Source organism: Solea solea, chromosome 19 (assembly GCF_958295425.1).
Source record: "Solea solea chromosome 19, fSolSol10.1, whole genome shotgun sequence".
NCBI lineage: Eukaryota > Metazoa > Chordata > Actinopteri > Pleuronectiformes > Soleidae > Solea > Solea solea.
Genome location: NC_081152.1, coordinates 10,859,640 through 10,886,353, shown reverse-complemented (window position 1 = coordinate 10,886,353; position 26,714 = coordinate 10,859,640). Strand labels below are relative to the sequence as shown.

Sequence of the window (26,714 nt, the reverse complement as noted above, 5' to 3'; positions counted from 1 at the left end):
AAAAAAAAAGGTTCCCATCTGTGACACCAGTCCTTGTTACGATTAAGCTCCTGGAGGAATGACACGAACACTGTCCAGCTGCAGAGAAATGCAGTCTTTGCCTCAGTCCACAGGACTGATTTGTCTGCTCTCATACCGGTCCAGTCATACTCTCTATCTCTCAAACTCTGGACAAAGTGCTTAAATGAGGCAGCAGACTTGGCTTCCACCTGAGCGTGTGTCGATGGCTACTTTTGAGTCCAGCCTGGTGCCACTGGGCCGCTGAAAGACGGAATGTGCTTTGTGCAGAACAAATAGCGTGAGTTTGGGAGTTCATTTCTTTAACTCTCGTCTGTAAAAGTGTGAAAGAAAAATACTCCGAGGAAGTAGAACAACTCCTCGTCTACACAGTGGAGTTGAGCTGTGGCGAGGGTGAAATTGAGATTAATGTCGCAGAATTAAGCAATTAAAGCACCTAAATTACACAATTGCATACAACTGAAGGTAGAATTAACCACGCTAACCTTTGGAGGATGTATAGGCAAAATATTACTTGTGCTGTTTATGGACCATTATTGTGACTTTTTGTAATTACACAAGTTGCTTTCCTCATAAAATCTCTTTATCATCATAAGACATATAAAAAAAAAAAAAGCACCCATCCGCACACAGTCTTGATTATAAAGCCATAGTCGCACACTGTGGCAGAATTGTTCATGTATCTTCATAATATATTTGTTTAGGTTTGTTAATCAGCACTTGGAGAAAATAAACGTGTAGAGTGCTTAACGGGCAAAAACAAATCATCTAAAATGTGAGTAAAGCGGAATATGTGAATGTTATATTTGAGTCATAAAAAAACAAAGAAAAGAGGAAAAATAATGACATTGTAATACTGTGGCAATAGAGTGTAATATTATTTTTCAATGTAATATCCGTGTATTAGCTTGATAATAGCGGTGCAAAATAGGCATTTTTCAAAGTCTAATACGTGGTTGTTACACAGAAAACTGCATTATACCAAGTGAACAGTGTTACCTTGAAACGAAAGACAAAAAAAAGGGGGAATGGACTTCAACTTTATAACATGACAATAACCAAAAACATGTTCATGTGTAAACCGATGGTACAGCCTATAGTAAGCCTCATTACCAAACTATTACATGTATATTACATTAGAAACCAAAAAAAAAGTCCTAAAACACTACTACATAAAACACTAAATACACTAAAATGACATAAAAAAACACACCACCATTATAAAACCCTTCAAAAAAAAAAAAAAGACAGCTGGCCGATACCGAATGGATCCTTTGAGCCCTTGTACTTGTTGAAAAATATCACACACAGTGACCCCATCAAGAAAGTGAAGTGTAACCAAAATGGCAGTAAAAGCATCTGAAAGGAGTCCGGCCTGGATGAGCCCTTTGGCTATTTCTCCAAACAAGAGCCCACATGGGTGAGACTTCACTCCAGCACAAGGTGCATGTGTGTGTCCGACCGGCTGTGTCGATGTATATCTTGCAGGACGCTCTTCTGTATGCTCCGTCACAAACACTCATGCATGCATATACCAAGAGCACTGACACGCAGAAAAACAAGAAGAAGGACTCACCTGAAGATCCTCTCTGGGGCCTGCTGTCCTGTAACTAGGTCATAGCCTTTCTCCAAGTTAGCGTACGGCCATGGACTTGACACACAGAGAAAGCAGAGAGACACATACAGTATAAGACCGTGGCTACTTGAAAACAAATAAGAAACCAAACCTCTCCGACAAAGCCAGTGTCAGGAAAAAAATTGCTTATTTCACTTACATTTTACTTCTTTTGTCGCGTTGCACAGCAGTTATCAATCCCCTTTTCCGCGCACTATTTCACTCCTTGCCCTTTCACGACTCTTTCATGTCTCCGAGTACCTTTCCCTCATCAAAGTCCAATTCGTCAACTTAAAAGACGACACAGGGCACCTTTGCGTGTCTGAGCTCATTTACTATACAAATTGCTATATATAATATTTCACATCTGGTGACCATTTCTAACACCTACATTAGGTTATTACCGATTGATTTTCTACTCTAATTCCCATTACTTTTAATACTATCAGCTCACTGAGTCTGGTTAATCCATCACAGTAATCATTTTACCAGGCTACTCATCCCACGTGCAATATACATATAGAATATCCCATGTTTAAACTATGTGTATACTGTAAATATCAAGCCCATAATGTTTATTTTCTGGAAACTATCTATAATGTACAATATTTTTTAACTTTTTATAGTCTTATTGTTTAATCTTTCTATATTGTACTTCTTGGAAATGCATGTTTATTATATATTATCTTTACTATCGTTGCCGCTGTGACAATGTAAATGACTAATAAAGGACTATCTTATCTTATTATCTCATTTATGGAAAAGAAAATATTCAGGAGCAAGGAATGTGTTTTGGAAAAAAGCACAGAGCACCTACCCTTCGTTGCGACCCCAGTCGCTGCGGAGGCAAAGGTGTTTATGGACAGGATCGGGGGAAAAACCCTCGTGACAGCTACATTCTCCTGTGACAGAGAGAGACCAAAAACATGGTTTGTAGACATGTATTCATCATCAATGGCCTTTAAAATTCACTAGAGATGTATCAAAGATGTGCGTGGAAGTATACCAGGACCTTTAGACTGTTCATCATCAAAGCCATTCAGACAAAGCTATATCCTATACATGATTCTGCCAGGACACTACTGGAGACATGCACCATATTTTAAGGATATTGTTAAGAACATTGCTTTTGAAAAACAGCATCAGTCTGTGCTGAATTCAGAAAATACAGTGGGTTTCTGGTGGTTGCTCTCACTCTCTCTCTCACTGAAAGTCTGTTTTATTCTCGCAGAATTATTTTGGTCTTTGAGAACTTTGTGTATTGTTACAGGGTTTTGTTTTTTTTCTCACTTGGCCGCAGAGATCCCACTGCACCGTGAGCCAACGATCAACTCGGATGATAGAACAGCGGCTTTGTTTTGGTGCATGAAGCTGCCAATCACGCAGCTCAGGGTCACTGTTTACTTTTTTTTTTGGCTAAGGGGCCCAATTGCCTCACCAGCTATGTTTTAAAGTTGCTGTCAGAGAAATATTTTTTATTAATATATGTGTTTAAGAGATCCATATTCTGACAGCTATCACTGGTATCGCAGGTCTCTCAAGTCTCGTGGATCTGCAAGTAAATCAAGGAGAAACTTCACAGTAGGTAGTCCTCTCTGCTCGGGCTCATGAGGTGATGTGGAGGAGAGAAAAAGGAACAGAAATTGGCAGCGACAGGAAGTTAGAAAGACAATGGCACCACTTACAGCAGCTTTAAGCCCAAAAGTACCCACATTGTACTGTCATGTAATGGACGCCTATATCATAACACATCCTTGAACTGGTTATTAGCAGTGAGCAACAGATAACGCAAATCTAAAAGGCAAAATGTGGGAAAAGAAAAATCAACTTTATATCTCTTTAGGACGGCGCTCAAGATGACAGTGACCAGGACAGTCAGGATTAGAAATGAGTATATTCAAGGGCCAGCTCAAGTTAAACGGTTTGGAAATAAAGTAAGAGAGTCAAGGTTGAGATGGTTCGCTCATGTGCAGAGGAGAGATAGTGATTATATTGGATGAAGGATGCTGAAGATGGAGCTGCCGGAAAAGAAGGAGGAACATTTTGCAAAGAAATCTGCATTATTTTCAACAAAAACACGACTAAGATAATCACAAGCAGCCCTTTTGCAGCTCTCTACACGCTGTTTGCGACCTACTGTGCTTCGCCACTGCTGCTCAAATGACATGGTTTATTTTGAGAGGGTCATTTTTATGTGTTTTATAAAGCCGGAGTTGCTTTATAGTGTCAGATGTGGAGCATGTGGTGAGCACTGCAAGTGTGTGGAGAGCACTGCGATGCTATGCCTTTTAAGTGGATAGAAGCAAATGAAAAACATTAACTGGCAATTTACCAAACATTTCAATTAGCACTGCCCTCAAAAATAAATTCTACCCACTGCTTCCAGTTGACCTGTGGAGGCATAGCACTGGAAAAAATGTGTAATGGCTACCTACACAACACCATTCACATTTTATCACCTCGTCTTTAATAATTTAGTGGTGGACTTTGCAGGCTCAAGATTCCCTCATGGACCGACGCACCACCAGGTTTTTGCCACAGAGAAGAAACAGAAAATGCTCATATTTTGCTCGTGGCTTTTCCATGTGACCTTCTTAAATGAGCAAGAGCTCTTGAAATGGCTCCACTTTAAAAAAAAACATTTTGAATAAAAGATGAGGCGAGTGTGGGACAGGATTTGCATTAAAATTGATCATTTATGTTCACAAGAACTATACTGTTCCTTTCACAGCAGCAGATATATAACAATTTCCGATTTGATCACCAATGTATATTTATAATATATATACTATTCGGCACTGGCCTCCAGAGAATGACATAGAAGTGTTATTTGATCAGCAGGACAATTTTTATTACTCGGTCCCTTCCAAATCTGTTTCAACACACTATTTTTACAAAAATAAAACACTTTTCCGATGTTATCCCCCTGTGGTTATGGTTTCGCTACATTCACTTTGGTTTAAGAACAACCACAGTGACAGGTTATTGAAACAGGAAGCAAGTAAAAGTCGCCCAATTTTAAAAAAATCCATCTAAAACTGTTGAACCCATGCACATGCCCTGACCCCTCTAGTCCATTTCGTCTTTTGCTCCCGAGAGCTGAGAGAAAGGGGGCAAAAGAGGAAATGGAACGAAGGTCACAAAAGGTCATTTAAGTTGGCTTTATTTCATTGTTTTTTAAGACTCTCAGACACAACATGTATCCTCATCACGCTGTGCACAAAGGCAAGTAATCACAAAGAAACACACTCCACCCCCATTACCCACAGCTACTCTTTAAATACACATACAGTATAAGCTAGTTATAATTAAGTCTCCCTGACTGCCAGAGGCAGTGTTTAGTAAAATCCATCTTAAACATGTGCAGTTAGGTCACGCTCTCTCTCTCTCTCTCTTCCCCTCTGCTTCTCTTTATATCTGTCTCTCAACTCTCCCCCTCACTCTGCCAGGGGCTAGAATTGGCATTTTCATTAAGAGTCTGGGCTAACAATAGTGACCCAACGTGAGATTTGCTCCCTACATGTTCAAGGGGAAAGACTTGCATAGCAAAGTCTGATTAGTTTACGAAAAAACTGCTTAATTGCACCTCTGATAAATTGGAGAGGAGAGTTGGGATCTGGCTGAATCAGGGGTAACAATGACAGGACGGCGCCGTCTGCTGACAGCAGCATAAGCTTCAATTTGCTTTGCGATGGAACATCTATTGGCAGGGAAATTAAAAAAAAAATAGTGCACAACTAATAAACAGCTGGAGCAAGTCTAGAATCAAGTACCGGCGACAGGCATTAGGGTGGCCATATGTCCGGCTTCAGGCCCCCGACAGTGGGGATTTTCGATACCATGTCCGGCGTCCGTCACAGGTCAGGGCAGGTCAACATCTAACATCAAATATGTCTGATTTATCATTGTTTCCAAGTGAGCGGAAGTGATACTATGTGTGATGTTGTCAGAAGAATCACATCACTTAAATGTTCTACTTTATTAATCCCCTTAGGGAAATTATTTCTCTGCATTTGACCCATCCTAGGAGCAGGTGTCTGCCTCACTGAGTAGTGCCCAGGGAGAAATGGGGGTTGGGTACCTTGCTCAGGGGTACCCCAGCCCTTTTGACGTGGTGGGGACTTGAACAAGCGACCCTCCGGTTACAAGCCAAGTTCCCTTTCCACTTGGCCACGGGCCGCCCATAAGATGTTACTAAGACGTGGGTTCATCTCGCAGCAGCGATCACGAGCGGCAAACCAACTCACAAACCCTACAAACCCTACCGCTGTATTTCAGTCCAGTGACTGTGTCAGACGGAGTCTGCGCTCCGGTCATGCAGGAAGTACTAAACTAATCTTTTGAATTCACTGATTCTAATGATTCCGTGCATCCAAAATAACTGCTTTACGTATCTCTGTGCTAGTGACTAGTTTGTGTGTGTCTGTCGCGTATAAAACGAAGTCACGGCAGTTTCATGCAGCCGCTGCGATGACCCCGCCCACATTGAGGAGGTACTATATTGTAATGGAAAACCAACGAGCTGGGACCATGTAGTGGAAACACGGCATTTGTGCTGGCTACGCATGGAAAAAGTGGCGCTGCTGTTGCTGTTCGCCGGCTGTGGCATACGTGACGGTAACGCAGAAATGTGAAACACGTTTTAATTCTGAATGGTCAAAAGAGCATGGCGCCATCAGCTAGAGTAGAAGTAAAAGTGGCCATTGAAAGACATGTTTACATCAGAAGTTCCTTGGCAACAAAAAACCTCTGGATGCTGCCAGGAAAGAGCAGAAATATTACAGATATGTATTCACCTATAGATTTACTTGATATGATGCAACTTTATTTATTTGTTACATTTAAGCAGTGAGTTAAGACTCTGCCCTGTGCAAGGTATTGTTCTCGGCTCTCAGTTGTCAGCTTTTCAAAACAGATGTTTTGTTGTGAATAATGATGATGTGCTCAAATGTCTTGTTCTGTCCACAAACCAAAATGATTCAGTTTTAATGATTTATTTGTCATATGGAGCACAGAAACCAGGAAATATTCACATTTAAGAAGCTAAAAAAAAAAAATCAGATAAACTTGTTTTAATTATTAAAAAAAACATTCTGATTAAACAATCATCAGAGTAGCTGACGATTCATTTAGAAATCAACTGATGATCGATTAATCATGTGAAATAGTCTTGCATGAATAGAGACAAAACTGTATTGTAGTGTACCTCAAACACTACTTACACAGTTATTACTAATAGCTGGTAATATAGCAACTTTTTAAAGTACTTCAATTCTTATATTCGTCTTTGGTGTATTGTTTGCTAGCTCGGGTTAGGGACGGCAGAGGCGAGGCACTGATAAAAGCAGGGGCCAAATAATAATTGGAATCTTTTTCAAGCAAACAAGACTGCCTTTATCAGCCGAATAAGACAATTTTGAATCTTGAGCAACAGTCCACACACCACCGGGTGCACACGTGTGGGCAGGGAAACAGCGCTTGCCTATGAATTTTGCATGGGTCATTAAATTAGATATGTTGATTTCATAGACACAGTCTATCCGCACTGTCGAGAAATACATTGTGTCGACCCGGAGGCTGCAGAGAGAGAGAGAGAGAGCGAGGGAGGGAGAGAGAGAGAGAGAGCGAGGGAGGGAGAGAGAGAGAGAGAGAGCGAGGGAGGGAGAGAGAGAGAGAGAGACATTTAGGAAATCTTGTTTGAGATGAGGTGCACCAGCCCGGAAGCGCAGTTTGCCTGTAATCTGCAAAACACCTTGCGAGTAATCAGTGGAGTGTGGCTCTTTCCTTTACGCAGAAGCATTTAAGGGCGGATCAGGCAATTAACAGGACGAGATATGCCTGCTTAATTACATTCCACTGGATTAACTAACCTTTGCATAGCCTGCAAGTATCAGTTTTGTGTGGCAGTTTTGCTGCCTCTTAAAAATCTGCTCCAGACCTATTCAAATGGCAAGGGAAGGGAAACAAAAAAAAAGCAACTCGCTATTCTTCAGAAAGATCAATAAGTAGTAGATGAGAGGGTATGGACAAAAAAAAGTGCACCAAAGAGGAGTTGTGCTGAACTACTTAATATGATAACAATAATAATAGTTATAATTATTATTATTAAAACAAAAAAAATGAACTGGCAGTAAAAACATTGCAAGTAGGGGACAGGGAGTTGTGATAGTGCGATCATTAAACTTGAACTTCAATGTGCTTTGCAGTCTTACAGTGAAGGAGAGTATTTGGCTGCCGTTTCCTTGTGATACTAGTGCCACCCATCTGCTATGTCGCTAGTTTGGACCCATTTCTTCTCTGGTGGCTCATTGATTTATGTTTCATAAGCCATTTTGTCCTTTATGTGTCTTTTAGTATTCCGATTTTTTAATACCTCAAAGGCTCAAGGAACATCTCCCGTCGCATTAATTATGCGTACTTGTTCAAATTAAAACAGTAAAATCAGCCAAAATGCGTTTGGTTCAGGTGGAATTACCAGTTCCTGTTTTTATTACCCTCCCTTTTTTATTGAAACGATTTAGCATTTTGGTATTCTTCTTCTTTTTTTTTCCTCCTCTTGCTCTCCGTAAGTGATTCTGAAAACTGAACTGAACTGTGCGAGCTCTCTGTGCTGATTTAATTTGATTTAATACATCCGGCCGTTTCAGGCGGACCGCAAGTGCTAATTGACCGTTTTCATGTATGCACGTCCGGCCCCCGAGTGCATGAATAGCGTGGGTTAATTCGGTGATTGCAGAACTTACGCTTGACCAATTAGAACATGTTTTCGGCCTAATGAACATGGAATCACCTGCGATTGGAAATGACCATTTGATGACAACAATTATCTCACCGGGCTCTCACCGCGGTCCCTCTCCGGCAACACTGCAGCCAAGGTTTCTCCACAGGCTCACACACTAACAGAGCCCAAATGCACATAACACCATCGTGTCCAAAACACCAATATTACAATGCCAATAAAAATTTGTCACTATCATGTCACCATTGTGGCCTCCTTTCATTAATGCTCTCTATTACAGCGCCTTTGTTCTAAATCAAGAGCCAACGGTGGCACTCACTCTGAGAAGACTATTCCTTCCTCTCCGCCTCCTGTATTACCAGTATCATGTTATAAAACCTCACTGTAGCCGCATGGGTGATTTCCATTTCAGGTATAATGGTGTATAGGTACATGCATAATTTAAAATTCCAGGAGAAGACGCCATTCGGACCAAGGACAATGGGCAGAATCAACGTCAACTGATATTAAACAGTGTTCATATGAGTGTGTGTGTGTGTGTGTACAGTACGCCCTGGATGGATAACACAGAGGTATAAGTTAACACCCCAGCAGTTTCACTTCCAATTAGGTGAGGATGAAGGAGCCAGGGACACATAATGTCAAATGAAGAAAACAAAGGCGGCTCAGGAGGTTCACGAGTCTTTATGAGGTTAGTTATTATGATAGATGGAGGGGCACTGTAGGCAATCCATTCCTCCTAAATGGGACGTATATGAGATAGGATGGATTAACTTATAACAAATAACTAAGTGTTTACTTGACTCATCATGTTACAATGGCTCCATAATCCATTTCACATTTTAATTAAATCACCATTGTCTTCTACATAGGGATAATGCTGTTATATGTAACACTGTTTCATTAAATTTGTGGTTTTAAATCAATTTATATGGAGATTTCATTCCATTTTTTTGCGTCCACGTCCAGCTCTCTCAGCATTATCAGCTGTTAAAACGATTTCTCTTTTCCCCAGTCTAGTAATAGATAACTAAATCTAGAGACACTATCCTGCAGCAGAAAGTCATACCATTCGTCTCTTGACCTCCATTCGAACAGCTGAGTTAGGGAGTGAAGGTGGAAGCGAGGAGAGGATTGATTGTCCTCCAGGCCGGCCCAGTGACGCAGAGACTGGTAGTCAGCAGTGACAGTGGACCAGTGTGACATTGAAGCAGCAGGGAGGCACATATGCGAAAGACGTGCCGTGTGATAACTTGGGGAAATTATTGTGATATTCGCTTGTGGAAAAAAAAAAAAAAAAAAAACATGTGGCAAAGACACTGTGTCTACAGTACACTGTGAAAACGGACAGATGCGACGGTCGAGCTGTTTAAATTAGGGCTGTCAAAGTTAACGCGTTAATCGTTGCGATTAATACAGCCCGAGATGATCGCGCTAAAATAACTGAACGCAAGTCTGTTCACTTCTGGTGTGCGCTGACCTCCGCCCGCCGGAAAGATCTGTGCGAAACAGTCACTTGCCTGCAGTCACGGCACAATTTATTGACAATGACTGGAAGTTGCGATCCTTTTTCGAGTGGAAAGTAAGCGGCAAACTATCCACTCTAGGCACGTAATATGCAGGCAGCTGCCCGCGGACTTCCCTTTGGAACGTTTGAGTTTCAAAGGACATTCTCAGGTGGATAGTTTTGTTGTTTTTGGTGGGTTTTTTTTTTGTTAACACATGTAACTTGTTGCATACAGGATTTATTTTAAGATGATCTGGTTGGCACTTGATGGGCCTGAGTCTCTTTGAAATCACATTACAATTAAATTGTCAGAAATGCACAATGCCTGATTACTTATTAATTAAGTCAATTGCGATTAATCTAGATCAGAGGTGTCAAACACCTGTGGCCCCCAAATCGATTACCTGCAGCCCACCAATTAATATCTTGGTTATAATGATAACGTGACCTCCTCTTCCTTTAAACACAGTGAGGCAAAATACAATACTAAAGGTATTAGCTATATGAAATTACATTATTACCAATATATATGAGCTTGTTAGGTGTTTTAATTACAGTGGTGCACATTTTTATCGAGTTTTTGATTTATTTCTCTTTTTGAATCATAAATACGGTTTTATTGTGAACGACACATCGTTCCATGTCAAAACAAACACTTTTTCTTTGAAATATCATCATCAATATCTCTATTGCATTATAATTTTAAACTCATATTGCCCAACCACTAGTGAACAGTTGTTTTTTTTCACCCACTTTTTTCCTCTAGTCCAGCCCCATCTTGACCAGACTCGAAGTTCATTGGCCCCCCCAGGTCATTTGAGTTTGACACCCCTGATCTAGATTAATGAATTTCAAAATGTGAGATTAATTTATATAATCTATTGACAGTCCAAGTTTAAAGATGTTGGTGACGTATGTGCCATGTATGTGGAACATCTTGTGTATGGGTTTTAAAAAAGGTAAAAGGCACTTTGTTTGTTGATGGTGCAATGAAAGCGCTGAAGTAGTTTGTTTCGAGCGGTCCTTTCTCAAGAAAGCGTGCGCACGTGCGTGTGTGTTTGTGTATCACTGTTGAGAGCTATTGAAAAACAGCACCAGAAATAGAGGCAACCAAATGAATGTGGTTCCCCCTCAAGAGCTGCAGCGTAGTAAGTAAGTGATCAAAAAATATTTGTGCTGCTGGAGAGGACAGATGGAAATGGAAATAAATGGAGACAAGGAGACAAAAGGGAAACAAAAGTACTAATAAAGTGAGAATGCTGAAAGTGCGGGGGAGAATTGAATTACAACCCTTACTGATCTTACAGTGCATAAACACACAGGGGCTGGTGCTTGCATAAATGCACATAAATTCAAGAATCCACAAACGTAGATGTGCCAAGTCCAACTTTGGCATCTTAATGTGTACTGACTGAGTTGAGTGTCTGGAGCTCTAATACATTATGCATCAGCCCTCAACATGCCCTTGACCAGGGTGACATAAATTTCACATACATTACAGATGTAATCCATTCTAATGAGCTTATACTTTATCTAGCTGGGCACAGAAAACACAAGGGAGTTGCGCCAACCACGGAAAGATAAATATCACGCTGCAATCTCAGCTCATGCTCATGTTAAATATGCAGAATATCACACAAACCCCACAACGATACACTGTATGCGGTGGATGTCCAGTTGTTTATGAATTCTATAGTTTTATTAGGTTTACGGTGCTTTATTGTACACATTTCTATTCAAACGGTAAATAAAGTGAAGACAAAGGAGGAATCAGAGGCAAACTATGGATTGGTGCATCGATAAGATTATGAAACACTGACTTATATTTTTATATTTAAGTAGCGCCAAAATAGTTTTTAACCCTTTAACACCGAGTTACGAAATTCCAGGAGTTTCTGAAACCTGAGAAGTTGCACGTCAAATGGTTATTACGGTGATTTCACTTGTGCTGTTGCAGGAAGCTGGAGAATCAGCGTCTTTGTCACCAGAGTGGAGAGAGTGGGAAGAACACCTGTAGTTTCCATTTGTTTGTTTTGCACATTGAGAGACAGAGTCTCAAAAAATGTTATTGTAATTATGTTTCATACAGTTCCAATTTCAAATTAACCACTAATAATAATTTAATAATCATTTTTCTAAATAAACCTTTTTGTTTTTCTTCATTTTAAATAGTTAAAACAGTATTTTCAACACACAGTAAATTGTAAACAACTGCCAGATACTGGAAATTATTCTGGAAAAATGGACAAAAGCCCATGGTTAAATTAAGCAAAAATGTCCCGAAAGGACATTTGGTGGATAAGGTTTTAAAGGGTCAAACTAATAAAATAAAATAAATGTGTTTTTTTTTTTTCTTTTTTTAAAGCAAATGAGGCCCCAAGTGTGCACGTGTGTCTGTTGGTGCACTAACCTGTGTCTTGATCGCAAATCTGTTCGCAGGGCTCAGTCGTCCTCTGGCCACAGAAGTCCTGCACCCACTGTGTGGATGAGTTGGTCTGATAGTAGAGGGTAAGCTTGGCCGGGTTTAGCCAATTAGAAACATCCAAGAAGCTTCCCATGCTGACCACAAAACTACTTCCTGCAAAAAAGAAATCGGGATAAAATGATTAGATTAGGTTAGGTGGGGGGGATGGCGTCGTCCCACGGTTGCATTATAAGAGCAACTAGAAAGTCGTAAATTGGTTTGTTTTCACTATAATATTTATTCCCTTCCTGACTAAGCTGAATTTAAATGAGAAAATTAAGACCTGTAATGTGTGTATTGATGGGATTTCCCTGGTAATTGCAGCACAGGGGCTAAAAGGGTTTTCTCGAGTCAGTTGGTAAACACTACGCTCATTGACACTGATTTACCTTTCTTTCTTACTGCTCCCAGACCAATCGTTAAACTGTGATCACTGAACAAGGTTATCCCTAATTGATGCCAATGACTTTTGCTTCCACTGGGAGCTGGTAGAAGAATATGCCTCTGGTGAACACAAAGATTCTTACACACCAGAATGAGCTCCGTCATGGAAGGTTGAAATTTGCAAAAGCATCAAATGAGCGTGCATTTCTGTGTCAAAATGTATTTGAACAAATTGCGGATACTAGTCAAAGGCACAGAGACAATTGTGAGATTGCAAGTGATTCATTCTATTAACCCCATGCACAGTGATGGCAGTCTCTGGTGTTCTGGAGAGGATTATTACATATTATTATTATTATTATAATAACAGAAACACTCAGACAGGAACAATTGAGCAATCAAACCTGAGTCATAGGGAAAAATGACATGGCTAATGCCTTGCAGTAAAAAGCAAAGCCATAAAGGAAAGAGTCCACAAAAAAAATGCTTGTACATATACAGAAAAAGTACCAACTTATTTTTCTATTTATTTATTTTGCATTTTTCTTTCTTAGAAGGTAAGGAATGTATTGAGAGACGTAGAGTGACCGTGATGTGAGGTTAAATTGAAATACTGGCTTCAATATTCACAAAATAAATTTTCATTTGTGGGGCTGCAACCTGTATGTTTGCTTTGGTTTGGTGTTTCTATCTGTGGCGCCACTGTCCACCACCCACCCCAATAACACAGCTCCTAGCACTTCAACACACACAATGCCAGCAGCGTAGGGGTTGCCAACTTCCTGATAAGAGAATAAGAAAGGGGCGAGTGGAGGGTTAATAGAAATACTATTGTAAAATTGCTTTCTTCAATAGTATTTCTATGTGGGTAACGTTCCATCAACAAAATATGAGTTTAAAATAGATAAAATGGTTTTATTATATTATATTTTTGCAATCTTCTTCTTCTTTTTTGCCTGAGCAGTATCCTCGCTTGCTACAATACACAGGTCTCACAGTAAATCGGACGACCACTTAAAAGTGCCAGTTTTCTGTTGGATAGCTGGACAGACGGAGAGAGCCTGACAACTGGAGGAGGATTTTATTGTGAAATCTTTATTAGTAAACTAATCTGTGATTTCTTTGTAATGGTTTTGCACTGGGGCCACACGGTTGGTGTAGTGCATGGGTGTCAAACATACGGCCCGGGGGCCAGAACCGGCCCGCCAGAGGGTCCAATCCGGCCCACAGGATGAATTTGTTCAAATTTCACACTACGATTACAATCTAAACGTATTGTCAAATACCATATTTTTCTCTTCCAGATACCTGTGACTAAATGTTTGTGCCTTTTTAGATCCAGTGTAATGTGTAAATAGTACATTTAGGCACGATCTAGTTGAAATTCCACTTATATTTCTCAAGAAATTTCATGTTTTGTAAAAAATATCCTTCATTAAATGTAAAACAAAGAAGAAAAAAAGCAAGGAGTTCTTGTTGTTCATAGGTTATTATGCTATTATTTTACTATTTTTACTGGTCCGGCCCACTTGAGATCAAATTGTGCTGTATGTGGCCCCTGAACAAAAATGAGTTTGACACCCCTGGTGTAGTGGTTAGTCTTTCAAGCAAGAAGACCCGGGATCGAGACCTGGTTGGAACAAGGGCCTTTCTGCGTGGAGTTTGCATGTTGTCCCTGTGTGTGGGGGTTTTCCTCCCACAGTCCAAACATGTAGATTTAGGAAAATTGGACACTTTAAATTGACCATAGGTGTGAAAGTGAATGGTTATGTGTCTCTATATGTCAGCTGAGATTGGATGGATGGGTTTTGCACTGACTAGGGCTGTAAAGTCCCAGTCGATTGGTCGACTTTTTGCTGTGTTCATTTGATACAGTCTATGGTTAATTTCATTTCATCTGGAGGAATGTACCAAGTGCTAATGGGGGTGTTTTCAGAGCACCCCTGTTTCACAGGTAACAGCGTGTCTTCAGAGACCCTGTTTTCAGTATTTTGGATTAGCCCAACCCACAAGGGTACAGTCAGCCTTCCTCTAACATCCATGTCGAAAACACCGGCAAAAGCCACACTGCCACACAGTGATATCAGCTGATATCACTTGTTTGCATAGTATATTTTCAGAAACAGAGACTCTCTCTCTTCTACCACTTTGTCGGTGAGTATAACATTTTTTTTACGCTCCATTACTATAGCCTTGTCGTCTCCTCTCATTATATAATAATTCTCTGCTCTAAAGCAGTCACACTTTTACTCTCAATCTCAGCCTGTAGCTCACAAATGGAAATTAAACAAACATAGTTTGAGTGTTTTTTTTTGAAAACATGTTTGTGGATGCGTTTGTGCATGAACACACTGTAACTAACGCTAGGGACACATGCAGCATTTCATTTCTGTATCTTGGGAGAATTTAATTTACATTGTTTTCTACTGATATCACAGTAGGGCCCGATTTTCTTTCTTGATTAATCGAGTACTTGTTTGGCTCGTAAAATGTTGATCGGTTGTTTGCCAAACCTGGAAATGATGACGTTCTCGAATGTCTTCTTTTGTCCACTAATCAATGATTTCTTTGTTTTACGTAGAGCAAAGAAACCAGAAAATATTCACATTTAAGAAGCTGAAAACAGATTCAGCAATTGTCAAGATAGTTGACGATTCAAATGGTAAAATAATCATTGCAGTCACTGTTTTAAACACTGAAGGTCGCTGCTGTACATATTTTACATACACCTTTTATTTTAGGTTTCAATTGGAAGAGAAATGCATAAATAAATAAATAAATAAATAAATAAATACACAACCCAATTCATGGTGGTCCTTTCTGGCTAGTATGCCTGTAATATTATGATCAGGGTAAAGGAACCTCACACAAAACCAAAGAAAAGAAACATTACTATCACTGTCAAGAGAAGACAAATAGAATTAGAGCAATAGATATTGCAACAGCGTGCCAAGTTTGTGGAAGGCGGTTTCTGTGATGCTAAAAAAGTAACCCCTAACTAACCTGGATAAATTGCAAAAGGCAAATCTGCTTGTTGGAGTTGAGTGTGCAACAAGCAGCTTTCACACCACAACATCCTGACAGAGGCAATTTAAAAAAATGTGTGAACAAGCTAAGATATAATACACAAAAAAATTTAAATCAAAAGGAAAATTTGGGAGGGAGCCCAGCTGCCACTGTGGACCTGCTTGAATCATCACAGACCGTATTCCACAATTCAGCAGAAAACACTGCCAAGGTTGATACATGAGGCGGGTGGGGGTGGTGGTGAACAAGTGCTTGAGTGGTTTTGGCTAAAAGTAGCCATCATCATCTTCATCATCATCATCACCACCATCCTCATCATCGTCAGATGCCTCCCGTGGAGAAATAGTTGCAGCCACTGCTGAGTGGTCGCGCGAAGGTCGAGCGTTTGACCTCGTCTGCTTGTTTACGATTCGGCAACAAACAGACAAAATCGTAAACAAACAGACATTATTTCACTTTTCTTTCCCCTGGCTCACTCGTTCCTTCTGTCTCTGTTTGTGTTATTATAACTTCCAGTCCTGGAATATGCACTACAGCCGACGGAGATATTTCCTGAAACGAAAAAGATCGTTTACGTTTCGTGCCGTTTCCGTCTGGAAAGTGGCCCCAGAGTCAGAGGTGCTAGTTCAGAGATGTGTTTCTGAAGCAAAACAAAATTTCAAAAAGAATTAGAAAACCTTCGCACATGCCTCACATCGCGATGACAACGCTCAAACAATGCATCCTGCAGCCCTAATTCACACCATTTACCATTGAAAAATGGCAACTGTGCTTCAGGTCTGGACTAAAACTTCAAGCTGTGGTGTGATAACCTCACACAGTGAAGTCCTCTCATGAATGATCATAACAATGTACAGGATATTAAAATTGGTATGGTATGACAAATAAGTCGTTACAGTGTATTTTCCTTTCCATCTCACTAATGCTGGCATAAATTCACGATTTGCTCTTTGAAATTAGCAAATTTAAAACAATCATAGACTCGTGTGTCTCTAAAAAGCAAAGTCTGCTATTGCTTTTGCATTTAGCGCCCACCTAAATACCAAAACTGCTGAAAAACACACACAACTCCCCCTGAAAGGATCCCTTAACGCCTCTCCCAGGTCAAGCTACCCAGAGATGAGTGTAACGAGGCTATTTCCTGCATCACTGCAGTTTAGTGAACACGACTGGCAGCAGCCCCTGTTTGCTGAGAGCGTGGAGAAATCTAATGGCTTCAGCTCATACGGCGAGGAGCATTATGGGTTAGTTTCTCTGAGACCTGTGAAGAAACCCCTCTTGAGTTGTATATTAGAACAACGCTGATTGCAGGCAACTGTGCATAATCGTGAATTAAGAAAAACTAGATCACTCCCTCCTCTGTCTGGGACTAAATTACTGAGTTAACTTGCAACATACCGGAGAATTTTACATGAATTATTTATTTGATTCAGAATGTTTTTTCTCTCTCCCTGCGCTTTAATGCCACATAGGCTCATGATTACACGCAACTAAATAAAGATAATTTCCCAGGTGATAAAACGCCGTCTTTCTTTTTTTGGGCTTCACATTTCCCTGCCTTCGGGATGAGAATAAATGAAGTAACATTAAGATGCAATGCCTGCATATTAACCCCATTAACTTGTACGATATGTTTATTTCCGCTCGCTGAGCTCGTCACGGTGTGGACCTGACAGGCCCACTGCTCTACCGCCGTCCAGTTGTACACATTAGTTGGTGTGTTTTAACGTTTACCTTGTCTTGCCATATCTCATCTGTCAACTCGTCAGCCTTGCTGCGTTCACTGCTCATACAGACGTCCGACCTCATCACTTGCCTGTTCACACGCCTCCTATCACTCATTATTTCTCCAGTTGACACAGAGGGCAACTCACACACCCGACAAAACTATATGTGAAGCCTTGGAGCGATGGTGTTGTAATACTTTTTATTGCTTCCCGGCACCTTGTCCTGACTCTACTTATACTGTATGTGGTTTGCCAGGATTTGTTCTGTTTATTTATCTCTTGGATTTGTTTGTTTGTTTGCTCCGACTGCCCGCCTGCTGCCTGACTGTATGCCTGCCAGACTACTGTGTTAAGCCACCTTTTATCACATCTGCTCTGCCTCAGGTGCCCGCGCTGTCTGAGTCCAATTTCCAGTGAACACACGGTACAGACTTTGCAGCGAAATAACAAAACAAAAAGTACAAAAAAAAAAAGCCTGATTATAGTTTCCTGAGGGTAAACTTTGTCACGCTCAATCCACAATTAAAAAGAAGACAAAAAAAACAAATGGTGCATAGACAAGACAACAAACAAATCATTTGACTGCTGTAAAAGTTGGCCACATGGTTGGTTTAGTGGTTAGCACTTCTGCATGGAGTTTGCATGTTCTCCCTGTGTGTGCGTGGGTTTTCTACGGGTTCTCCGGTTTCATCCCACAGTGTGAATGTGAGAGTGGATGGTTGTTTGTCTCTATGTGTCCCTGTGATGACCTGGCAAACCTGTCCAGGGTGTACCCTTGCCTATCTCCCTATGTCAGCTGGGATTGGCCCCCCCCCCCATGATCCTCATGTGGATGATAAAGCGGTAGAAGATGAGTGAGTGAGAGAGAAATTGATTATCTGGTCTGAGCTCCTCCCAACAGATTAGCAGATACAGACGCAAGTTCTTCATACACCACAGACAACCTGAGGCAATCTTTCCTCTCTGAAATAATCCGCCAATATGAGGAGTGCCTCTGAAGTGCCCTTTGATTGGGCAAAGTCTCCCATCACGGTTTTGAAGAAGCAACACCACTAATTCTTTGAACATTTATGACCAATATGAACTGTTTCTGGAGACTCATCAAAGACAGGAAATACAGGTTTTTCTTCGGGTTCTACGGTTTCCTCCCACCGTCCTCCCACAAACATGCACACTCCAAACTGAAACTTAGTAGTAAATGGTTGTTGATGATGTCTCTATGTGGGGGAAACAGTCTCTATTGGGGATTTTCCCACGACACAGTTCCAGCACGACTCAGCTTGGTGTCGTTGTCCATTACTATAGTATCTCCACAATGTGGGCGGAGTCATCAGAGCATGTTCAGTACTTCCTGCATGACCGTAGGGAAGACTCCTTATGACGCGATTGCCGGCTTTTCTGTTAAATAATGAGATTCTAGACATTTTCTTTCTGCATTAAATGTTGGAGATTAACACACGTTTTCATGATCTTTAACTGATCTACAGTTCAGGCATTGTTTGCTTTGATTCTTGTACAGGTACTATCACTAATGGAAAAGCAAGAAAGTTGAGCCGTGCCGTGCCGATTCGTGCCGGAACTGTGTAGTGGATAAAGCGGTTGCAGATGGATGGATGGATGGATGGATGGACGCTGCAAAGGTAGAAATGGCTCTCCATACTTGCATACATTGTTAGTTGTTCTATAACATGAGAGTCTGCGTTGGACTGGTGTGCATGCAAGCATGTGTACCTAAACTCATAATATATGTCATTATGATACTTAGTAGTATCCTTCCTGTATCACGTGGTCAAAAATGGTCCCATCAACATGGGCGGATGATAACATTTACATCATGTGGACCATAACAAACCGCACCAGACTGACTGATGCTCAAACTGAGGATTGGCCTTTATCTGCTGTGTTTATAAAATCGGTCTGGACAGGGTGAGGCACTAACGGGGGAAGGCATCCATTATAAATTCTGCAGCACAATGACTAGCGGTTGCCGAGACACATTAAAGATAAATGTTAGAGTGGACTTGACTCGAATGTATTATGGACAAGACGCTTATGAGAGACACTCAAAATGACGTCAGTGACAGACACAAATATCTAATGTTAATGTGATTAGTGTGGCACAGCATGTAGGAACTTACATATTTAAAAAAAAAAGCCTGCATTACATATAACAGATGGATACTGTAGATACACAAAGGAAAAAAAATATGTTTTCATCTCCACAGTGTCTCTGTGTGTGTGTGGGTGGACTAGGAATGAGGACCCAGCAGCAAGAGCACCTGATTGACTGATATGTGAATGCTCTGCTTTCAGAGATATGGCAATCATTAGCTAAATTGCCCCAGCTCTTCACTCTCTCTTACTTCACTTAACTCCTTGCACATTTTCCATTTTTCTCTCTGCTGCCATTGAGGCTTGTAGAGCAGTATCTTGCAAATACATGGACCCAAATTATTAATATTTCATCGCCAGTGAGGAATTTACAACAGACTCAGAAGTCTAAGCACCTGTCTCGCCAGCCATTCCCACATGCTTAATTTAGCCTTCTTTGATTCACACTTGTTTTGCAAATACTGTCTATTATCGACTACATTTATTTCAAAAAGAGTGACTCAAGGGGGCTATGTCTTCAATATAATTTGGACAGCGGCACATATAACTTGTTTGTGTGCCACTGTCCAAATTATAATATATAGCGCCGTTCGCACGATTTACGTTTATTGGGTTTGTTTGGGTATAAATAAAGCAAAACCTTGGAGGAGTCGTGGCAGTTGAATTGAATGTTTATGCCATGTCAACTGAGAAAGTGCAAGCCATAAAAGAGGGTAGTATTCCAATCTGCGGCGAGCAGCCTCATGTAATAAAGTCCGCACAGAGAAAAGAGCTCCTAACAGCAGAACAAAGACAGAAAGAAACAATCACCATGTTTCGAACACACACACAACTCTTCATCAATCCGATTGCTAAAAATGCCACTCTGTTGGTTGCAGAGGTAATAAATCACGCTGTTTCCCTTTGAAGCTTTTTGTGTCATGATTGTTGCTCTCTTTTTTTTTTCAGTCCAAACACATTTTTTACCTTTTTTTTCCTGGATAGTTATGTGTCATTTGTACTGTTGGGGGGTGGGGATTTTAAACTGAAAAGTATGCATATTGCAAACCACAAATCAAGGTTGAAGGGGTAGAGTTTTTACTGCAAGCCATTTATAAACAGAAAAAAAAGGGGAGCATGCTGAGCCATCCCCGGTCCATTAGCTGGTCCTTCTGACATTGGAAAGTATACACATTATATAATGTTGTTTTTTTTCCACCACTAAACAACAGCGCAAAGTTAAAGTCACCTCTACGGTATAACGCTGAAGGACAAGAGTATCCCATTATGGCCCAAAACAAACAAAAATAAATGGCACATCATGGTGGAATGTTGCTACTGTGAAAACATGCCGCACATTTCTGCATCCTCGTTTCACGCCAAGGTCAACTTTTATAACACGACAACAGCAAGACATACTGAAGTTTAACGCTGAACAGAAATGTGTCAGTGACAGTGATTTTGTTTCAGTGTAAAGGAAATTGGTGAATGAACATTTAAGGTTTGTCGTTCATTTTACATCACATGGTTAAAAATAGAATTGCACGTTGCTGAGTGTTCAAACATCTGCCGCAGCAAAAAAAAAAGCCTTATCTCACAGTAAGGGATGAATGTTAAAATGAATTCCTGTATCCTTTCCTTATAAGCGAGGGTAAGCAGGATACTCTTGGCAAGGTTGAGAGGTCATTTTTATTATCATATTTTAGCATAATGTTAAATCAAGTAAACTTTAAGTAGAACTAGACTTGTGCACCGCCTATAGTCTCGGTTTTCTGTAGGTATCGGCCAAAATAACATGATAAAAACAAACTTGAGACCCGCTTTTTAACCTGGCTTTTACCTGAGCTGTAGTGTTTATTTGTACTATCTTTATTATTTAATTTTAGGGAGCCTTTATAGTATCCTTTAACATTCTCACCTCATTTTAAGTACTGATTCACTTATCTATTTCATTACATTTAATGTGTTACTATTGATGTTTTTAATTTCTCTTTTACCTCCTGTTTAGATCACGCACTATTATTTATGTATGTACACTATGTATTTTATTTTATTTATCCTTCTCTTCTTTTCCGCACGTCCTTCTCTCGCTTCTTACTTCATCTTTTCCTCATTTCTTCACTTCTCCATTGCTGTTTTTAATACATAATACCAGCCATCTGTCGGCTGAAACGGTTGTTGTGTGTGTGTGTGGGGGGGGGGTGGGCCTTTGGGTTGCTTTCTTTGAATACGTTTTTATCCTGTGAAGCACTTTGAGTTGAATTGCTATAAAAATAAAGTTTAATTGATTGATTGATTCACATCTTTATGCTAAAATACAATTTTCATGGTATGCGTATGCAAGTTTTTATATTTAAAATGTGTGTTTACTACTGCTACTTCTATTACTAAGAATAATCCAAGATAATAACGTTGACATTATCATTTTATTGGGTTATTTTAATGTTAGTGCACACAAAAAGACTAGAGAGCCAGCAGGCGGCTTTTTAAATGCGTTATTTCACAGAAAATTAGTACTTTCCTGTTCTGTGAAATAACACAGTGGGGAAACTAGCTTGTTAATTACCCATGTCATCTGCCTTGGTAGCACGCCGATCATATTTATTTCACCACTGCCAGACACGCCAACTCTCAAAGCGGGTTGCAAATATTCATGTCAAGTCAGACATGACAGGCAAGACAAGACAGACAGTAGCCTAGAAAGTGGCAAACAGTGATGGCTGATCCTCCCCTAGATGTGAAATTACATTTGGTTTATTGCCTCCTCTTGCAGCCACTCTTCATTCACAGCAGAGTGGATCCTCCGTCCAGAGGTGGAGGGGTCATGTTACTGTTGGCTGCAACCTGAGGGATTCCTGTATTTCCTGTCATTGATGAGTCTCCAAAAACAGCTCATATTGGTCATAAATGATCAAAGATTTAGTGTTTTTTGAAACCGATGCTTTTTCAGACCTCATGAAAGCAAAAAAAAAAAAAATACTGACTACTTTCCAGTCTGACCTATGATGGGAGCCCAATCAAAGAGCACTTCTGAGAGAGCAGGCACTCCTTATATTGGCAGATTATTTCAAAGATGAAAGATTGCCTCAGGTTGTCTGTGGTGTATGAAGAACTTGCGTCCGTCTCTGCTGATCTGGTGGGAGGAGCTCAGACCAGACAATCAATTTCTCTCTCACTCAGTTATCTCCTACCGCTTTATCATCCACATGAGGGTCATGGGGGGGTCAATCCCAGCTGACACAGGGCAAAAGGCGGGGTACACCCTGGACAGGTTTGCCAGTCCATTACACGGCCACATAGAGAAAAACAACCATCCATTCACACCTAGAGTCAATTTAGAGTGTCCAATTTACCTAATCCCCAAATCTGCATGTTTTTGGAGTGTGGGAGGAAACCGGAGAACCCGAGGAAACCCACGCACACACGGAGAGAAACATGCAGAGAGGCTCTTTGTTCCAACCGTGTTGCGGACCCGGATCTTCTTCCTACAAAGTCTCAACAATCAACTAATTTTCTAGTAATTCTAAGTAATACAGGTTTAAAGGGATTCACAAAAGTTTCCCTGGCCCATGCTCCAGCTTACATTTTAAATAATCCTATTGACAAATCATCACACCTACGCAAAAAGCACACACACAGAGGCAATGCAACAAAAAGCAAAAGAGAGAGAGAAATACCGAGAGATTTATTCTGGATATACTTTATGTGAATACTTGGCCAAGGTCTAATACATGTGTTGCACTTACCGTCCGCAACAAAATGCTCAGGCACATGGAGGGTAACCTTGACAGTGAGAGGGCAGGATTCCTGCGTAGCGTAGACAATGGCAATGACACACGTGCTGATGGTAATCAGCGTCAGGGTGACCTTATTTAGAGGACTGTGTGGGTGGCCTAAAGGTAGAGAAAGAGGAAGAAGAAAAAAACACATTAAAGGTGAGCTGTTTTACATAAACTCGTGTTTAATTTGGGATCTTAAAAAGATCACAGATGGTGTTTGAAAAAAAAAATAAAAAATAAATCCTTCACAGTAAAGTCCTACTTTTGCCCACAGACACATTAGATATGCAGACAAAATCATCCACCTTGGTGCCATACTTTGGGTAAGTAGAACATTCAAGCTCCCCCCCCCCCCCCAAAAAAAAAAATCCCTAATACAGTTAATCGTTCTCCTGATTTATGACTCCATTCCGGGTCCAGGTTTGGCACACGTAGGTAAAAGATGACTTAGAATACCAAAGCCCAGAATCATTTGTCGGCATGATACATGATCTCATTGCCACTGACAGGGTTATAGATTGGTTGTTTTGGTTGCCCTTTGGCTCCGTCAGGCCTCCCTGTATCCATGCCAGGATAAAGGGAATGAAATTAGCCACTTAACCTCTGTCTACTGATATTTATCATGAGGGAGAACTCAGCCGCCTGAAAGGAGGGTTACTAGGATATAAGGGTGGCGGATGAGAGATATATGGTCTCGCTAAACCTTAACTGTTAAACATGTTCTGGTTCCGTTACATCTTTTTGAAAACAGACTCTGGCGCTCTGATCTAAACGCTGGGAAACGTCACAAAAAATGTCTCACAATCTCCAGGCCTCAGAAGAATGACTAGATAGTTACTCTATCGAGAGATGCTAAGTGTTCACCCTGAAGTATGTGCACAGGTTTGTTTCACAAGTCAATACCACTAACGTTTTCTGTTTTAAACAAAGGAAGCCGTGGCGTTAACAAAATCCTGTAATGGCATGGCGATGTATAGTAAACAAAATGTCTAATTTGCTGATAAGAGTGCCGTTTCTAGATGAGTGTGTATCTTAGAATAACATTCAACTATTTATAAATGACATAGTTAAAGGAATACTTCACCAATTAGCATTTAGCTTAGTATTACTAAAATAGGGGTAGTAGTTTTGAAAAATTGTGTTGACCAACCTCAGTTTCCCCTTCATTCTTTTCTTTGTTACGTGCCCACCAGTAACACTTGGTCCTGTTAGCGTAACTGTTAGCAAAGATGGCGGACACTGTTTACATTCTGGGAATGAGGTCCCGCCCCCATACGCGAGGGTCTAAAAGCTGCGGAATTAGCGTTGCAGTTTCAAGCCTCGGACCAAGTGTCACTGGTGGGCACGTAACAACATTTTTATTTAGATATCTCTCGACTCAAACAACTTAAAAAAATACTACTTCTATTCTAGTAATACAAAGCTAAATGCTAAGTATTCCTTTAACTTCTCTCATCTCTGGAACTACTGAGTCGAGTCTCAAACCCTCTATGTTCCTGGAGACAAACAGGTCCAGGGGAATCTTGCCAGGCCTGGAAACAGTGAGATGCAACTCAAGGTCAAAGTTAGGATAATGAGTGCATGCTTCCGCACCGAGTCTTCTGTCTACCTCAGCCACAGGACGACGGGATGAGGGGGACATGGACAAAGCTGTCTCCAGCAAAAATGGAAGGGCAGTTAATCCCTTTGGGGTGTGGGTGGTGTCAATGGGCATGTGACGGGGTCCCTCAATCACTATAAAAGCCTACTGAGTGGACAAAAGCATGCACACTCACGCTGAAAAACACTTACTGTGGTCCCGAACCAAATGTTTAGTCTGTGCTCTTGTGCACACTGCCAGGTACAGTCATTTAAAAAGGGACTGCTCAAGAAACACCAAAGCATTTGGAAACATAAAGTGACCAAAAAAAACAAATGTTGAAGCGCAGAAGCTCATGTTAGAGATGAACTGTGTCTCATTTTCCTTTTATTTTTCTCTGCCCTTCATCTAAAAGGAATCCCAGTCTCTTTATACACGCTGTGATTTTAACACACATTGTAACCATTGGCTTTATGTCTTTACAAGTCGTCTAGCCACAATCCTTTTTGCAATAAAATCTAAGTGTCCATAAAGAGGAAAGTAGAGTTTAAGAGAAGGACTTTGACATCTCTAACCACAAAGCCAAGCCCTTTCTGTTTCTATATTTGTAAGCAATAAATCACATTACATGCTTACATTAAAATGTAAAATGTATGTATTACTCTGTGTCCCGTGTTCCAAATAGCTCATCTAAATAATTCTCATCAATTTTTACTGCAGTAAAAGTGGATTTGTTAGCATTTATTATTATAAAATATATAAAAATATAATACTTTAACCATAATGTGCCCTTCTGTTCTTACAGTGCAAGAGCATGCTGTGCACATGGGAAATAATAGAAATACATTGATCTACATTGTTTTTGAACGATCAATGAAAATGGCGTCACGAAGGTGGAATTGAGGATTTAATCACGTCCCACTGGGAACGTGGTTAAATCCTCCCTGGATTTAAGCATTAATACATGTTATTGTTGCATTCATATTGTTAATAAATTAAGTTTGACAACAAGGCTTTAGTTTAGTGTGGTACATTGCAAACAAATGGCGGACATTATATATTACTCATGAACCATACAGACAATTGAAAATTAAATTAGTTTTCATGACATAAAACCAATGTTCCTAGGTCTAAAAATGGCAGACCCAAGATTGAGCATTAAACCGTGATGTGTGTTTCATTTTCTCTCGGTGTCGTACTCACATACACCAATACCACACACACAGTTTTTCCCTATCACGTGTCTCACCGTGGGAGAGGAAGTGAGAATGATTCTTCCCATCAAACTTGTCTGAGTCAGCTGCGCTCATCACGGCGCCTCCTTTTACATCAGCTCATATATCTGACCTGAGTGTCACCGAGTCGTGCCGCGGAACAGCAGTTTGTATCCCATAGGGAAGGCGTGCGACTCCTTCCTACTTCCAGCTCTGCTGACAATTCCAGAAACGTCTAGCCTCATTTCACCCAGATATGGACTTCCAGTCCATTATTTCTTTTTCATTTTCAATTAGTTTTTTTTTTGGGGGGGATTTTATTTCCCTTTTACTTTATGGCCGTTTCAGCAGTAGATAAAAGAGTGGCCGTGATCCACGTTAATACGTTTAACAATAAAGCACATAAATAATAGTACACAAAGAAGTCGCCTTCTGTTCTTTGTTACCTTTGCCGCGTCTTCGTCCTCTGTGTTGTTCTGTGTAAAACTTCATTTGGCCGTCATCTTCAGGCTCCGACCCCGATTCTCCTTGAGGACCAAACACCCCTCCAGTCGCTGGCAGTGTCATGAG

General features: G+C 40.6%; 1 protein-coding gene across 1 annotated transcript in view; it reads right to left on the bottom strand.

The window, feature by feature from the left end:
* LOC131446138 (astrotactin-2) overlaps positions 1 to 26,714 on the bottom strand; it is a 249,769-nt gene that overhangs the window by 109,410 nt on the left and 113,645 nt on the right. Inside the window, exons 5-9 of the mRNA XM_058617167.1 lie at positions 26,591 to 26,698; positions 23,319 to 23,465; positions 12,290 to 12,457; positions 2,451 to 2,535; positions 1,595 to 1,669 (exon numbers count right to left, since the gene is read on the bottom strand). Coding sequence (XP_058473150.1) covers positions 1,595 to 1,669; positions 2,451 to 2,535; positions 12,290 to 12,457; positions 23,319 to 23,465; positions 26,591 to 26,698 — 583 coding nt within the window. The remainder of the gene's footprint in view (positions 1 to 1,594; positions 1,670 to 2,450; positions 2,536 to 12,289; positions 12,458 to 23,318; positions 23,466 to 26,590; positions 26,699 to 26,714) is intronic.